Source organism: Trichomycterus rosablanca, chromosome 21 (genome assembly GCF_030014385.1).
Source record: "Trichomycterus rosablanca isolate fTriRos1 chromosome 21, fTriRos1.hap1, whole genome shotgun sequence".
NCBI lineage: Eukaryota > Metazoa > Chordata > Actinopteri > Siluriformes > Trichomycteridae > Trichomycterus > Trichomycterus rosablanca.
Window position 1 is genome coordinate 12,762,295 of NC_086008.1, and position 17,742 is coordinate 12,780,036.

Below are 17,742 nucleotides of genomic sequence, written 5' to 3' on the forward strand. Positions count from 1 at the left end.
GCCGTGTTTGGAGGCAGAGAAATGCTGGATATGACCCCAAGAACACCATTGCCACTGTCAAACATGGAGGTGGAAACATTCTGCTTTGGGGCTGTTTCTCTGCTAAGGGTACTTGAATGAGAACCTCCTGGCCTCAGCCAGAACACTGAAGATGGGTCGTGGAACCCACACATTCACATTTAGGCACAACTTGGAGCAGCCAATATACCGCCTGCATGTGTTTAGGAGGCCAGTAAAAACCCACCTACACTGGTAGAGCTTTGGGCTGTCAATCAAAATGTTGAGAGTTTGAATCCCAGCTCTGCCACACAGCCACTGTTGGGGCCTTGAGCAAAACCCCTAACCCTCTCGGGTAACAGGGGGCACAAAGAATATCTTACACTAGAGGTATTAATGCATAATCCGTTACAACTTAGAAAATGTAGATATGCTTATAGGGCATGATTGCCAGTAGTCATATTCCAAGAATACTGCTACAGTAGAACGTTACGTTACTGGACGTGTACATAGTGTATGTGATATAAGTGCATCAATTGCATTGTATGACGTCAAAAACCCAGTTCTAGCTGGTTAAGACCCGTTCCTATGTTCTAGCTAAGAAATCTCTGTTAACGGTGGAATCTTCCACAGTCCTACAGGGTCACCAACAAGAGTATAAAAGGATGTTTGTTTTTTTCAGTTGTTATTGCATTCACAGAGACTATTGGTGCGAGCCTTCTCTGCAGACAAGATCCATTCTCTGAGCTATTTTATTAAGCGTTTTCCACCACACAAAACACACAGCTTGTAATATGTTAATATAGCTTAATCTTACAAATATAGCTTGGGGACAGAAATATAATAAAAACATACGTTGCTATATGGTTAGCAGTGCAGTTCAGTCTTACATAATAAGAAAAACTGTCTAAATGTTACATTAATGTTTCCTGTAATGCCTGACGAGACGTTGAGATGCTGTGGCATGTCCCCAGAATGTAAGTCATGTCTGTGTAATTGACACAAGTGACATTGTGACACTGGGCTTTTTTTTATAACACTTTAGGTTGAAGCATTAGTCAGTTCAGGTCACGTTTTATATTATTCTAATGTTTAACTTTACTCTTTACTGTATTAAGTTACCAAAAAGTGTGTTTAAAGTATAATGATTTTTATGTAAAATATCAAATAAAGTCCTGAGTGGAGGTTATTTTATTTTATATTTAATTTTCTTTTTTTTTTACTATTTATTTTATATTTAATTTTCTTTTTTAATGTATTTTATTATATATTATATTTCACTTTATTGCATTTTCATATTTTATTTTTGTTTATTTATTTTTACTTTGTATTTTATTGTTTTTAATTTTTTTACTTAAATTTTAGATTTCATTTTCTTTTTATTGTCTTTTAATTTTATTTCATAATTTTATTTAATATTTTATTTTATTATTTTATTTAATTTTTTTTTTTATGATATATTTTATGTTATTATTTTATTTAATTCTACATTTTTTATTTTTTAAATTTTTTTTTATGTGAACTGAGCTATCTTTTTGTTGGAGGGTACGGAAGGAATGACTTAAAGCATTAAAATACTCTTAATTCTTTGCCATGCTCTAGAATTCATGATGCTTCCTCCACCATGCTTCACAGTCTGGATCAGAATTTGATGATGTTGTGCAGTGCACCCTTCGTTTCATCTATAAATACTAAACAGTCCGCAAAATAGGACACAGGTTGTCCTTTGCAGACCTCGTAGATAAACCTTCTCCTCTTATAAACACTATTTTTATTAAATGATTTTATTTTGCAGTTACCCTTGGGTTCTTTGTGTACTGTGCTCTTGGTGTAATGGTAGGAGGACAACAGAATGAGCTTACATTGTTCTATTTTTCTCTTTCAGGTATTTCAAGGAAACTTTGATAATGACACACACAGGAAAAACGTCATCGATCCTCCCATCTACGCCCGCTTCATCCGGATGCTTCCCTGGTCGTGGTATGGCAGGATCACCCTTCGGGTAGAATTACTCGGATGCACGGAGGAAGAGTAACACCCCCTCAATTCCCACCATCATTTTCTTGGTACACTTTAGTACCAAATCCAGATTCAATATAAACTTTGCTTGAGCTGTATAGAGAATATCAGTTTCCGATGGATTTTTCTCAAAATGGTGTGGAAGAATAAACACGTAGGTAAATTTTTTTCGGGGGGTAGGGGGTGGTCAGAGGTTTATGCTTTGTACAGTAAATTCCTAACCTGACATTATGTAGGTCCTGTTCATTTCCTGTGTTGGTGTCCTTTTTTGGCCCTTTATACAGTAGAATGAACTTTTTGATGGGCTTCTGGCATCGGGGTCAGGTTTATTTCACTGTGGTTAAAGCGGTGGGATGAGAACCACTGTACGGCGTCACTTTTAAACCAATGCAAAGGTTATACTATGCTTCATTACCATCTATAACTCATCAAATAGATGCATAAACGAACCGAGTAATGTACGTTTCTTGTTTTAACTCTATCAAAGCTTAAATCACAATCTCGTGTAGAATAAATGATGTTATTGTATTATATGTAAAACACTAAATTACTGCATGGTGCATTAATTATATTAAAATTAACAGGCATTTCATCCGCTAAACATTGTGTTCTTGCTCATTCTTGGACATTTATGGATTAATTATTTGATTAATTAATATTTTGTATGCATATTTCTACTATAAAATATCAATAAATGCATAAATCTGCTTGAAAAGAAACGTTCAAATCGACATACAATAAACGTTTGCCAATTTTGTTACTGGTACAGTATCAGCATTTGTGTTTGTCCAGCAGTCTGTTTAAACCAACATGATCTCACACTAAATGAACAGGAATTCTAACAAGCATGAAGAGAAATTTACTCTACTGATGTTGACCTCCACCCTGACCGAGGCGAGCCGTGACTAACACACGCCCCCTCCGACACGTGTGCAGTACCCGACTGCATCTTTTCACCTGCATGAGGCGAGTTTGTTTTGTTTTTATTCGGATTTTAACGTCATGTTTTAAACTTTTGGTTACATTTATGACAGAAACGGTAGTTACTCATTACACAAGGCCCATCAGTTCACAAGGTTATATCAAACACAACAGTCATGGGCAATTTAGCATATTCAATTCACCTCACCTGCATGTCTTTGGACTGTGGGAGGAAACCGGAGCACCCGGAGTAAACCCACGCAGACACGGGGAGAACATGCAAACTCCACACAGAAAGGACCCGGACCGCCCCATCTGGGGATCGATCTCAGGAATACCTTCTTGCTGTGAGGCGACAGTGCTACCCACTTAGCCACCGTGCCGCCGCATGAGGCAAGTTCATATTGTGTACGGAGAGACACACCCCGATAACCTTATCGCTCTTCTCTGCGCAGGCGCCATCAATCAGCCAGCAGAGGTCACAATTGCATCAGTTATGAGGAATCCCCTCCGGCATCCTTCCTTGAACCAAAGCCAATCGTTGTTCGTGTAGGTGCCCCGCTGGGTTTCGAACCTACAAGTCATGAAGAATGTCAGCTCTGCTGTGCTAGTGTGTTTTACCGCTGCGCCACCTGAGCGCCAGAAATTTATATTAAAAGTTTATATCTCGCTTTTCATTATCTTATTGCTTAGAAAATCCAGGATACAGTTTGAAATTGGAGCTAAGCAGTGTTAACTGATACGGACCGTGTTCTTCATGCTAGTCCCCCCACCAAATTTCTTCTATTTTTTGCTAATTTCTCACATTTAAATGTGAGATTTTCCAGTTTAAATCAGATAAAGACAGCACAAGCAAATACAACATGCACCTTTTAGATGAGCATTTATTGAACATTAAAGACTTATTTAAAACCTATATCACCCATTTAAAGTAGTACCCGTCTTCCTAAACACTTGGTAGTATCAACCGCAATCGAACATTTGCAATAATTTTAATCCACTCATAACCGGCTACACTGGAAGCCTGAACTGCCCAATTAAAGTGTGCCCCAGCATCTCAATGAGATCAAATTAGGACTTTAACTTGGCCACTTTGGAGCCTTCAGAGGTGGACTTGCTTAGATGCATCACGTCACTGACCTGCTGAGGTCAGCAGCACGAGAGAGGAAGCGAAATGCAATCGGATAATTGGATACGACTATACTGAAAGACAATTTTGGGAAAAATGCACAATCGTGGCTTCTGGCTGAGATGATGGGACACTCGGGTGGCGCAGATAATCCAACAACACTGAGATCAGAGATCGAATAACAGATGTGTTATCAACTGGCTGGTTTTTCAGAAGTGATGGTGAGGGATTCCTCATTACTGCTGCAGTTGCGGCATCTGCTGGCTGGTCAAAGGCACCAGCATAGAGATGGTGAATAATGGAGAGCAGTGCGTGAACCTGTAATTGGTAGGTGAAAAGAAGTGGTTGACAACTGCACATGTGTCAAAGGGGGCTTGTGTTTGATGTGTGTTATCAACTGGCCGGGCGCCTACACAGACTATTCAAAAGGGATGGTGAGGGATTCCTCATTACTGCTAAAGTTGTGGCCTCAGCACATAGATGATGAATAATAGAGAGCAGTGTGTGAACCTGTGAGTGGCAAGTGAAAAGAAGTGGTTGGTAACTGCACATGTGTCAGAGGGGCTTTTGTCAGGTATGGACTCCTAGAGCAACGTCATCATTTAAATGCATCCCAATTACTTCCCTTATTAGTAAATTCAGCTTCGTTTATGGACTCGTATTTCAGCTTTAGTCCAGAGCGCTTTGTCAGCTTTATGGTTGATTGATTTTAGTATTTGAAAGCAGGTTTTATACTCAGATCCTCAAGCAGAGCACTGGTTGGTGGTCCGTTTCCAAGTAGAACTCCGGCCAGATACAACGTGAGTTGTGGATTAAGATCATCAATTAATTCTTATTTAATTCAATGCAACAAAAATGATTTTTTATTTACTGTATATGTGTTAAAACTGTAGTAATCCACCTAGTCCTGTAAGGGCTAGTGAATTCTACCCTGTTTTAGTAAATTCTTAAACATTTATGATTGTGTGATCATGTTGGTACAAAAAAAGGCCAAAACTAAAAACATCTTTCCATTGTTGTTGTTAAATTGACCTCGATTTGTATCCGCACATTTCTGTTTTGTTTTTAAAATCAACTTTTCTGTTAATCTGCTTGCTGCTTGGCTATACTACTGTATTTTTTATTACTAATGTTGTTTTATTTATTTATTTAACTATCCCTATAACTATAAAATCTTAAGGTTAGTTAGAAGTCGCCCTTTGCAAACGAAACAACCATCCATTATTCAGGTGCTTAAAAAATAAAGCACACAAAATCAGCATCCTGTATAATTTTACACCGATCAATCATAACATTATGACCACTAGTATTGTGTTGGTCCCCCTTTTGCTGCCCCATACGCATCAAACTGTGGATGTGCTGTGTATTCTGACATGTTTCTATCAGAACCAGCATTAACTTCTTCAGCAATTTGAGCTACAGTAGCTCGTCTGTTGGATCGGACCACACGGGCCAGCCTTCGCTTGACACGTGCATCAATGAGCCTTGGCCGCCCATGACTCTGTCGCTGGTTTACCACTTCTGTTAGATACTGACCACTGCAGACCGGGAACACAAGAGCTGCAGATTTGGAGATGCTCTGACCCAGTCATCTAGCCATCACAATATATCCCACCGACTAACAGGTGCTGTGATGAAGAGATAATCAGTGTCATTCACTTCACCTGTCAATGGTCATAATGTTATGCCTGATCAGTGTATAATAAAGTTAATATAAACCATCAATGCTAAACCATTTATAACATACACTGATCAGCCATAACATTAAAACCACCTCCTTGTTTCTACACTCACTGTCCATTTTATCAGCTCCACTTACCATATAGAAGCACTTTGTAGTTCTACAATTACTGACTGTAGTCCATCTGTTTCTCTGCATACTTTTTTAGCCTGCTTTTACACTGTCCTTCAATGGTCAGGACCCCCACAGGACCACTACAAAGCAGGTATTATTTAGACGGTGGATCATTCTCAGCACTGCAGTGACACTGACATGGTGGTGGTGTGTTAGTGTGTGTTGTGCTGGTATGAGTGGATCAGACACAGCAGCGCTGCTGGAGTTTTTAAATACAGTGTCCACTCACAGTCCACTCTATTAGACACTCCTACCTAGTTGGTCCACCTTGTAGATGTAAAGTCAGAGACGATCGCTCATCTATTGCTGCTGTTTGAGTTGGTCATCTTCTAGACCTTCATCAGTGGTCACAAAACTCCAGCAGCGCTGCTGTGTCTGATTCACTCATACCAGCACCAACACACAACCACCATGTCAGTCAATACCTACTCTATAGTGGTCCTGGGAGAGTCCTGACCATTGAAGAACAGCATGACAGGGGGCTAACAAAGCATGCGGAGAAACAGATTGACCACAGTCAGTAATTGTAGAACTACAAAGTGCTTCTATATGGTAAGTTGAGCTGACAAAAATGGACAGTGAGTGTAGAAACAAGGAGGTGGTTTTAATGTTTTGGCTGATCGGTGTATTTATAAAGCCATTGGATTTCTACAGTATCACAATTATTTCTTTAGCAGTCATGGATATGAAAGAATTCAGGTTTTTAATAAGGTTGATGGAAAGGGTTAAACTACCCACTTTCCATCTTAGCATGTATGCATAAAAAGGAGTGGACATCCCTTTTAAAAAAAAGAAAAAAAAGAAAAAAAAAAAGAAGGGTCAATGAGCCATGGATTGTATAATATTCTACAATTTCTTTATTTGTACGGTCTTGAATGTGATTCATACGGTAAAAAATACTACACTGATGACGTTCTCCACAGTAATGTGACAGTTATGTGGCTGTTAACGTTATGTACAGTAATCATAATATTTCTAACAATTATTTACTTCATTTATTCTGGTTTACCATCAATATGTAGGTAATTTGAGTCCTTGCCTTTTTGTTCATAGGTTCTCCTGTCCAAAAGACTTGTGTGTACAGAATATCAAACCCTACAAACCCCTACAAAACTAAGCTGACAGGCACACTTTCAAAAGAAAACATGTGCATTGTTGAGTCTAATATCTATGTGCTGTGATTAGTGATCTGTGTAGACATAAAAGCAAAGGACACATCCATGTGGGCCACACATCAATACTTTGTCTCTTTTTTTCTATTACCCAACAGCTTTTGCAAATGTTATTCTAATGTTTTCTTTCTTTCTTTTTTCTAACATGTACTATCTGCAAAATGTATCAATTACATGCTGATTAGACAAGAGCTGAAGAGTGTACAAAAAAAGAAAAGCCATTGTCACCTGTAGACCGCTCGTTGGTTTGACAAATAAAACAAATTCTGTAAAATACAGATGACTTGTTTTATATTTATATTCCTCTGACTGAAATGTTTCCTAGCTTGGTCCTCCAAAAGAACAAGAAAGAAGAACTAATGCTGCATTCAAGTGGACTGGTCAATAGAGAAACAACTCTCTCTATATACACTGATCAGCCATATCATTAAAACCACCTCCTTGTTTCTACACTCACTGTTCATTTTTTCAGCTCCACTTACCACATAGAACCCCCACAGGACCACTACAGAGCAGGTATTATTTAGGTGGTGGATCATTCTCAACACTGCAGTGACACTGACATGGTGGTGGTGCGTTAGTGTGTGTTGTGCTGGTTTGAGTGGATCAGACACCGCAGCGCTGCTGGAGTTTTTAAATACCGTGTCCACTCACTGTCCACTCTATTAGACACTCCTACCTAGTTGGTCCACCTTGCAGATGTAAAGTCAGAGACGATCGCTCATCTATTGCACATCTAACAGTGGTCACAAGACGCCGCCTACGGGGCGCTGTTGGCTGGATATTTTAGGTTGGTGGACTATTCTCAGTCCAGCAGTGACAGTGAGGTGTTTAAAAACTCCATCAGCATTGCTGTGTCTGATCCACTCATACCAGCACAACACACACTAACACACCACCAACATGTCAGTGTCACTGCAGTGCTGAGAATGACCCACCACCCAAATAATACCTACTCTGTAGTGGTCCTGGGAGAGTCCTGACCAATGAAGAACAGCATAAAAGGGGGCTAACAAAACATGCAGAGAATCAGATGGACTACAGTTAGTAATTGTAGAACTAAAAAGTGCTTCTATATGGTAAGTGGAGATGATAAAATGGACAATGTGTAGAAACAAGGAGGTGGTTTTGATGTTATGGCTAGAGATGGGACGATCGATCGGCTACGAATCGGTATCGGCCGATTTTTAATCAAAATATGCTATCGGCGATATTTCCTAAAAGTAGCCGATGCGATCGTGTGATATATAAAAGATCACGTTAAGTTAACAGCTCAGTGGATTGATCCAGACTTTGAGCTACGAAGCACCAACCATCACATCACCATTCATCAACAATCGTACAGAAACCATCGTGAAAGCTCTTCATGACCTAAAATAACATCATTAACGTTGTGCATCATACATACGATGTAATTTTGCTGATTGAAATATTTACTTTAAAAAGATAATTCAACATGGTCACATCTGAGTCGATTCTATCAGCACGTTATATAAACTCCTGGTTCACTTTGGTAAATCGTAAGCGGTTCTTACTTGTGATGTAGATGAGAACAGAAAACGTTACAGAGCCAATCCGAGGCAAAAGTTTATTCATTACCAAATTCGTTAGTTCAGGATCATCTGCTGAACTTTTAGAAAACTTTTAGCTCCTTAGACGGAACGAGTCTGACGGTCGGTTACAGATCTGTGGTAATAGCAGTTGAATGAAGCTTTTTAATGTAAGAGAGTCACACAAAATGTTCTGTAGCAGCTGGTGTTTATTTAAAACCACGACATTTAATTAATAACAGTAAACACGGAGAGATAACTGAGAAGAGAAACTTACGCTTCACATAAAAACGAATCAACTCATGAATCAATGAATCACTTATAGCGATACTGTGAACAAAGCGTCTCTTCTAAAGGCACAAACACACACGCTGCTCCGGTTTATCTTTACTGTGAGGCTCTTTTTAAGTTTATTTACTGCTAATCCCCCCCGATCGGAATCGGCTATCGGCCGATGTCCCTGAAAGGAGATCGGAGATCGGAATCGGTGCCAAAAACCCCGATCGGTCCATCTCTAGTTATGGCTGATCGGTGTATATATACATGCCTTTCCAGTTCTGATCACATTTTCTGACAAGCACCAGAAAGTCAGTAACAGTTACTAGAAAATTATCTGGTATTGGTCAAATAGAAAGACACCAACAACCGTACTGATAAACAATAGTAAAACATCCCAACTAATTAACAATAGTACCACAACCTAACTGATAAACAACAGCACAACAACCCAACTCCCCCCCCCAACTGTATTATGCTTCCTCTTTACTGATGCTGACCTCCACTCCTGACCGAGGAGAGCCGAGACTAACACATGCCCCCCCTCCAACACGTGCGCAGTAGGCGACTGCATCTTTTCACCTGCACGAGGCGAGTTCAGCTTTTTTGTGTATGGAGAGCCACACCCTGATCAACACCATCAATCAGCCAGCAGAGGTCGTAACTGCATCAGTTATGTGGTCCGGTCCGACTCTCATCCTGTATGAACAACAAGCCAATTGTTCTTCGTGTAGGCGGCCAGCCTGTCGGATGGCAGAGCTGAGTCTCGAACCGACAAGTTTGAAATGTCAGCTCTGGTGTGCTAGTGTGTTTTACTGCTGCGCCACCTGAGCGCCCTCAACTGACTTTTTAATAGCACAACAACCCAACTGATAAACAATAACCCAACCTTTGTACTGATATAATGGACTGACTCAACTCACCTCCCAGGTACATATTAGATGGTTACCTAATATATCTAGTAAACATTAACTGGTTACTTACTGCTAGCTAGTTTTACAAACAGTGTCAACAAAAACTTCAAGTTTTAAGCCTCAAGCTAAATTGAAGCCCAAATGGTGTCCCCACTGTCCATAGCTGCACAATACAATGACTAAAAATAATCAGAAGGTTACTGGTTCAAACCAAAGTTGCCATTGTTGAGCAAGGCCCTTAAGCCTCACCGCTTGAACTGTAAGTGTCTGCTAGATGCTGCAAACGTTAAATGCAGCAAGTGTTAAAAACAGCCCTATATATTACACACCCTATGTAGTGCACTAGGTAGTGAACTGGAATTAAGCAATTTTTAGTATTTTTTAGTATTTGTTGGGCTTTAAAATACAATTTACAAAATACAAATTATTAAAGGCCGGGTCTGTGGAAGAACCGTCATGTTTACATGGTATCCCATTCATAACTGAAGCTCTGGCCTGCCTCTAGTTCCACTAATAAGTCAGAGTCAAGAAGAGAGCATTATTATGTTAGACGTTTGAAGATGCCCCAATTAATTCTCATTAGGAAACATCTGTATGCCTGGCCTGTCCCATTACTTAAGGTCTCTTTACTGGATCAGCATTCTTAATGGAATCGTTTGCATTTTTCTGAAATCTGACACTGAAGCTGTATAAGAGCCTCGGGGCATCTAGTTGAGATTCAGTTGTGGTGCATTCGGAGTCTTACAAGAGATTAAAATTAGAGTTAACTTTTCAAATCAGCCAGTCATTCCCTACATAAAACTCCTGAAGTTCACTGAATGCTACTAGAAAACGCAAGGGAAATGAATATCATATATATAGTGATAGGCTTTATTTTGTTGGGTGGCTCCCTTTGTTTTCGCCTTTTTATGCTTCATTTCAAAGTTCTAGTGCTTAGTTATGCACCAGCACTGCTCCAGTAGCCACCAGCAGCGCTTCAGACATCTCCTCCATCACACAAGGTAAATTAAATTTCTCCCAGTACAGTAGAGTACACCAATTTTAAATTGTAAATGTATTTACAGGTTTTTAAATTATATATTTGCATATTAATTTATGTTGTTTATTTTACTGTTTATTAGAGGTGATGCTTAGCACTTTTGTGGACCTTAGTGCTGTGTTTATGTATATGTTCGTGCCCCGTGGAAAAAAAGATCACATTTAACAGACCAGTGCTCCCCCATTTTAGTCTGTTAAATCGAGGTTCCACTGTACATTTTCCAAATCACCCAATCAGCAGCATAGAAGACTAAACCTAAAACCACTGATCGTCTACCAGTTTAGTGGGTGTTGCTAGGGCAGCTTGCTTTAAAACAGTACGGTAAATATTTATGGCTGTCCTAAGCAAACCTAGGAAATAAACTGATATCCATGACTACATGACAGAGATGGGGGATGGAATCTGCGACTCGAGTCCAAGTCACACACACATCAACTTCAGACTCGACTCGGACTCGTTTCAAATGACACGGCCTCGCAAAAAAAAAGACTTGTAAACAACAAGAGTCCCTAGCGTGTTAACATTAGTTCTGTGTGACAATTAATAACTAATAACGCTGTCGTCTTAACCCACAACGCACGCAATAGGTAAATGTTACAGCCAACTTCCAGCTTAGTGATGAAGCGTCGCTCCCTACTCCCTACACAAATTGAAGTTCATTTCATTTGAACATTTTTCTTACCGTTGGTTTGGAATCTCACTTAAAATGGTGGGATACCCTTCGTAGTGCACTTCACAGGAACAACTGGGGTTGTATTATAAATTTAATAGCATTTGGAGGAACATTAGCGAAGGTAAGCAGTGGTTATGATTTTTTTTTTTGCTGTGTTCACGCGCTTTTGATTTGCAATGAAAACAAAACGTATCAGTTTAAGCTTTTAACTGGTACCTTCTAGTTACGGAAATTACATTCATTTGCACGATGACTAGGAAAGTAAAGACACTAAGTAAAACGGCAAAATACAGTCGCTAATCTGTTGTTGTTTTTGATCTGAACTTACATATTATTTGTTTATTTCTACGCTACATTTCCAATGCATGTCTTGTGTAGATTATAATGACTCTTGACTTGACTCGGACTCTAGCTTAAAGATTCGTGACTTGACTCGAACTCTAGCCTAAAGACTTGTGACTTGACTCGGACTCTAGCCCAAAGACTCGCGACTTGACTCGAACTCTAGCCTAAAGATTCGTGACTTGACTCGGACTCTAGCCTAAAGACTCGTGACTTGACTCGGACTCTAGCCCAAAGACTCGCGACTTGACTCGAACTCTAGCCTAAAGATTCGTGACTTGACTCGGACTCTAGCCTAAAGACTCGTGACTTGACTCGGACTCTAGCCCAAAGACTCGCGACTTGACTCGAACTCTAGCCTAAAGACTCGTGACTTGACTCGGACTCTAGCCCAAAGACACGCGACTTGACTCGGACTCTAGCCTAAAGACTCGCGACTTGACTCGAACTCTAGCCTAAAGACTCGTGACTTGAATCAGACTCTAGCCTAAAGGCTTTGTGTCTTGACTTGGACTCTAGCCTAAAGACTCGTGACTTGACTCGAACTCTAGCCTAAAGACTCGTGACTTGACTCAGACTCTAGCCTAAAGACTCGTGACTTGACTCGGACTCTAGCTTAAAGACTCGTGACTTAACTCGAACTCTAGCCTAAAGACTCGTGACTTGACTCGGACTCTAGCCCAAAGACTCGTGACTTAACTCAGACTCTAGCCTAAAGACTCGTGACTTGACTCAGACTCTAGCCTAAAGACTCGTGACTTGACTCGGACTCTAGCCTAAAGACTCGTGACTTGACTCGGACTCTAGCCTAAAGACTTGTGCCTTGACTCTGACTCTAGCCTAAAGACTTGTGCCTTGAATCAGACTCTAGCCTATAGAGTTTGTGTCTTGACTTGGACTCTAGCCTAAAGAGTTTGTGTCTTGACTTGGACTCTAGCCTAAAGACTCGTGACTTGACTCGGACTCTAGCCTAAAGACTCGTGACTTGACTCGGACTCTAGCCTAAAGACTCGGGACTTGACTCGGACTCTAGCCTAAAGACTCGGGACTTGACTCAGACTCTAGCCCAAAGACTCGTGACTTGACTCGGAGTTGTATTTTGTGACTTGTAAACATCTCTGCTACATGATGGATATGAAGATGTGCTCCAAGAAATAATGCTTCTGCTTTTGATAGGTTTTGTGCACAGATAACGTTCATAATCATCTATATTGACAGGATTTTGCCCAAAATGCGTCCATCACATGACCTGGAGGTAAAAGCACAGTGCCAATACTACACACAAAAGTAACAAGCGCTCGTATGAAGTACAGCTATGCATGATACACACAATCGTAAATCAATTTAGACTAACATCCTGAAGTCCCTCGTATACACACACTGTACCTACATGCGCTAGGACTCATCAATCAACTCAACAGGTAACATCAGTCTTATTAAGGTATCACAATGAAAGCTTCCTGCAATGTTTGCACCAATGATGGATGTACGTATGTTTCAAAAAGAGCAACAGCTGCACAAATATGCAGTTGTTTACCAAAGAAAATGACTTTATAGCTTTTTATAATAACCAAACTGATGTATCTCAGCTGGAAAACACCTCACGTTTCTATAACAATATGAGCTTGTTTCCCAGCACCATGGCATGTTATAATTTCCATAAAACCCATTAAAGTGTATTTTACAGTGTACACAGTATCAAAATCTGCCAGCGTGAAACATTAAGGGTACCTTGATTTTGATGCAATTATCAGCCAGAACTCCTTTCCTTTGCCAGCTTCAAGATGAGGTCACACATGATGTTACGTCTTCACACAGCTCCTAAAAAATAAAATGTACATTAAATGTTTTATCCAAAGCAACTTACAGTACTGTGACATTACACCGATCAGCCATAACATTAAAAACAACTTCTTGTTTCTACACTCACTGTCCATTTTATCAGCTCCACTTACCATATAGAAGCACTTTGTAGTTCTACAATTACTGCCTGTAGTTGTAGTCTGTTTCTCTGCATAACTTTTTATCCTGCTTCTTCAATGGTCAGGACCCCCACAGGACCACTACAGAGCAGGTATTATTTGGGTGGTGGATCATTCTCAGCACTGCAGTGACACTGTGTTAGTGTGTGTTGTGCTGGTATGAGTGGATCAGACACAGCAGCCCTGATGGAGTTTTTAAACACCTCACCATCACTGCTGGACTGAGAATAGTCCACCAACCAAAAATATCCAGCCAACAGCGCCCCGTGGGCAGCGTCCTGTGACCACTGATGAAGGTCTAGAAGATGACCGACTCAAACAGCAGCAATAGATGAGCGATCGTCTCTGACTTTACATCTACAAAGTGGACCAACTAGGTAGGAGTGTCTAATAGAGTGGACAGTGAGTGGACACGGTATTTAAAAACTCCAGCAGCGCTGCTGTGTCTGATCCACTCATACCAGCACAACACCATGGCAGTGCTGACAATGATCCACCACCTAAATAATACCTGCTCTGTGGTGGTCCTGTGGGGGTCCTGACCATTGAAGAACAGGGTGAAAGCAAGTTAAGAAGATATGCAGAGAAATAGATGGACTACAGTCAGTAATTGTAGAACTACACATATGGTAAGTGGAGCTGATAAAATGGACAGTGAGTGTGGAAACAAGGAGGTGGTTTCAATGTTATGGCTGATCAGTGTATATAAATAATGTGCGTTTTACTTAAATCCATGTACACATGATTTTTTTTCCTATTCAATCAACAGTCTGTTTTTTTGTTTGCAGTGAACAAATTTGATTGCATCCATGACGGTAGTTCTGTTGCCAAATCTGCTCACTATAGTAAATCAAACACATTGGCAAGCTGTTATAAAAAATGTATGACCTCTTCAGCAGGTTCATGAAAAATAAATAGCAAAAAAACACGTCTGATCAAATATCTGTGTAAATATCTCTTTTATTTATGTGCACCCTGTTATATTTTAAATAAATATGAGAATTTTATACAGTTAATCTCGTCACCATGTCCTGTTCAATCTACTAATTATACTTGTTAATTTACCTAATTATAAAACTCTTATAATAAGATGTGTTCATGTTTTACTCATTTTTTTGTACATTTAATGTCAACAACACACCATGTGATATTCACAGACAAATATTGGCATCAGTCTGGGTGGATCCAAAGAGCTCTGGGATGTTTATAAGATGCACCTTTTCCAACAAGTCAGTCTGTCAAATTCCCTGCTTGAGCTGTCCCAGTAGGCTGCTAAGCTCACACAGCAGGAGTGCCGAGTGCAGAACCATTAAGCAGGTGGAAAAAAAAACCCCAAAAAAAACCTTTGAACTGTATTTTCATTCAATTCTATACACACCGTTCACCATGATACCTTTCAAGGTGAAGGTGAGGGGGATTGAACATTTCCCTGCAGGTCATGTTCGGTTTTAAATGCATGCTGATATCCTGCTAAGAATTCACATCATACTACATTTAAATACTCAACACAACAATTTGTCTATTTGATAAGTGTAAAAAAAAAAGAAAAAAAGGGTGAATGTAGTGGAATCATGTGACTCAATCTCTGGCTGATCTACGCCTGTAGTGTGATTTCCCAGTTGGTCTTTACCATGAGAACACAACCAAGAAGAACTTCTGAGACTTCCGATCCCTTACTGTTCTCATCCTGCACTATCCCAAGAAAAGGACACCAAGGCACACAATTTTCATTCTTCTTTTAAGAATTTACCTTCTACATATTAGTGACAGTGGTACCCTAGTGTGTAGTGCTTTGGGCTATTAGTCGGAAGGTTGTGGGTGCGAATCCTCTCTGCTGACCCTGTACCTGACCCCAGTTTTCAAACAAGCTGGGATATGTGGAAAAAAAAAATTCATTGTACAGTACTATACATGTGTATATGGCAAATAATGACATCCTATTGTATTCTATGCCAGAGAAAGAAGTGGGCGCCAAGGCCAATGTGCATTGTGACATGGACATGGATAAACTCCACTACAATAAGTGCACCAGACTTCTGAACCATCAACAATGATGACTGGATCATCTAATGCCAAGGCCAATCCCAAGTGTTGTGGAAAGTGGACAGTCAGCGCGATCTCCGGACCAACCGATAATACAAAGGACACATCAGAGATCATTTCACATTTAATTCACAACCCATCCCAGATTTAGCATATGCTAGATTAGTGTATAATTACTTTTAAAGTTTATTCAATTAGCCTTACAATCATTCCATTATGTGCCTACTTTTAATTCATTTTCACCCTTATATATTCCTGTATGTATTTTACTCTGCTTTCTTCCTATATTATCATAAAAATGTGTATAATGTTTTACTTTGGGTGCCTCTATTGCAACAAATGAATTCTAACAGCTAACAACCAAAACTAACTACCAAAGAATCCAATAAATTTAAGCAATCAAATTTTTATCAGATATTAGGAAAATTATTACTTTTATTATTATTATTATTATTATTATTATTAATAAGTAATCGTAGTAGTATAATACTATAAGTTTTTTTGCATTTTTCCCTAATTTTCCTCCCAATATAGTCATATCCAATTACCCGATTGCAGTATGCTTCCTCTCTACTGATGCTGACCTCCACTCCTGACTGAGGAGAGCCGTGACTAACATTGAAACGTGCCCCCTCTGAAACGTGTGTGCAGTAGCCGACTGCATCGTTTCACCTGCACGAGGCGAGTTCATATGTGGATCAGCTTTGTGTAGTGAGAGACACACTTGATCCCATTATCCCTCGACTCTGTGCAGGCGCCATCAATCAGCTAGCAGTTGTAATTGCATCAGTTATGAGGTCCCTTTTGGTTCATGTAGGCGGGCGCCAATGAGCCAATGAGAACCAATGAGTACGAAATGTCAGCTCTGGTGTGCTAGCATGTTTTACCGAATTGTATGAATTAGGCTTGTAATGTTACGGTAGTCAAGTTTATGCTATTTTTGCCACAGGACTGGTGCTCAATTTATTAAATAAATTGAACAGATTACTATTATTATGATTATGTTGATGACTATAATAATAACAATGTTAGTTCTGCTGTAAATTACACTAGCCTACTATTGCTGAGATCCAGGGTTCAAATCTTAGTGGTGCCATCAGCCTGTCAAGAGTCTACATACGAATTTGATTGGCAATGTTTCTAAGGGTGTGCTAGGCCCCATGATAGTCCTGTCCAGGGTGGGCTATTGCATTGCCCAGGTGATTCCAGGGAAATCAGACTCACTACAACGTCCAGGATAAAGGGGTAATAATAATAATATTAATAATACTAAGAAAAATCATGCATTTACTAGTGATGCCGTCTTTATATTGGTACCCGAGTGACTCAATCACAACCCTCTACACAATCCCAGTCTCTGAGAAAAACATCTACTTCAACAGAAGCTTTATGTGTTGGGTTTTTATGACTGTGCTGCTGCACTGAACGTAAGATCATCTTGTGTAATTCCAAATAATAAATCATGCTTCACAAACTGGCAGTCTAAATAATGAATCTGGGTTTGGCAGACACCAGGAGAATGCTTCATGTCTAAAAGCATAGTGCCAACAGTAACATTTAATGAAAGAACTCTAGTGGTCTGTTGACCAGCCTGCAAAGAGCCCCGACTTCAACTCCATCCAACACTGCTGGAATAAATCTGGATGCAGGCTGTGAGCCATTCTGATCACTAAACATCAGCGCCAAACGTAAGTTCAGCTTGTGTGGCTGACTCGATTCCCAGCAGTCATAAGAGCTCAATTTACTGTTCACATCAGACACTGAAATGGAGAAAAATATAATCAGAGTTAAACTGACCAGCATGCTTGTTGGTGCCATGGTCGCTGATGT

At 39.9% G+C, this 17,742-nt stretch overlaps 1 protein-coding gene across 1 annotated transcript in view; it reads left to right on the forward strand.

Moving 5' to 3' along the window:
* Positions 1 to 2,605, forward strand: part of edil3a (EGF-like repeats and discoidin I-like domains 3a) — a 287,021-nt gene extending 284,416 nt beyond the window's left edge. The window contains exon 10 of the mRNA XM_063017541.1: positions 1,883 to 2,605. Within this exon, the coding sequence (XP_062873611.1) occupies positions 1,883 to 2,032 (150 nt within the window). The 3' untranslated portion in view covers positions 2,033 to 2,605. The remainder of the gene's footprint in view (positions 1 to 1,882) is intronic.
* Positions 2,606 to 17,742: the final 15,137 nt, after the last annotated feature.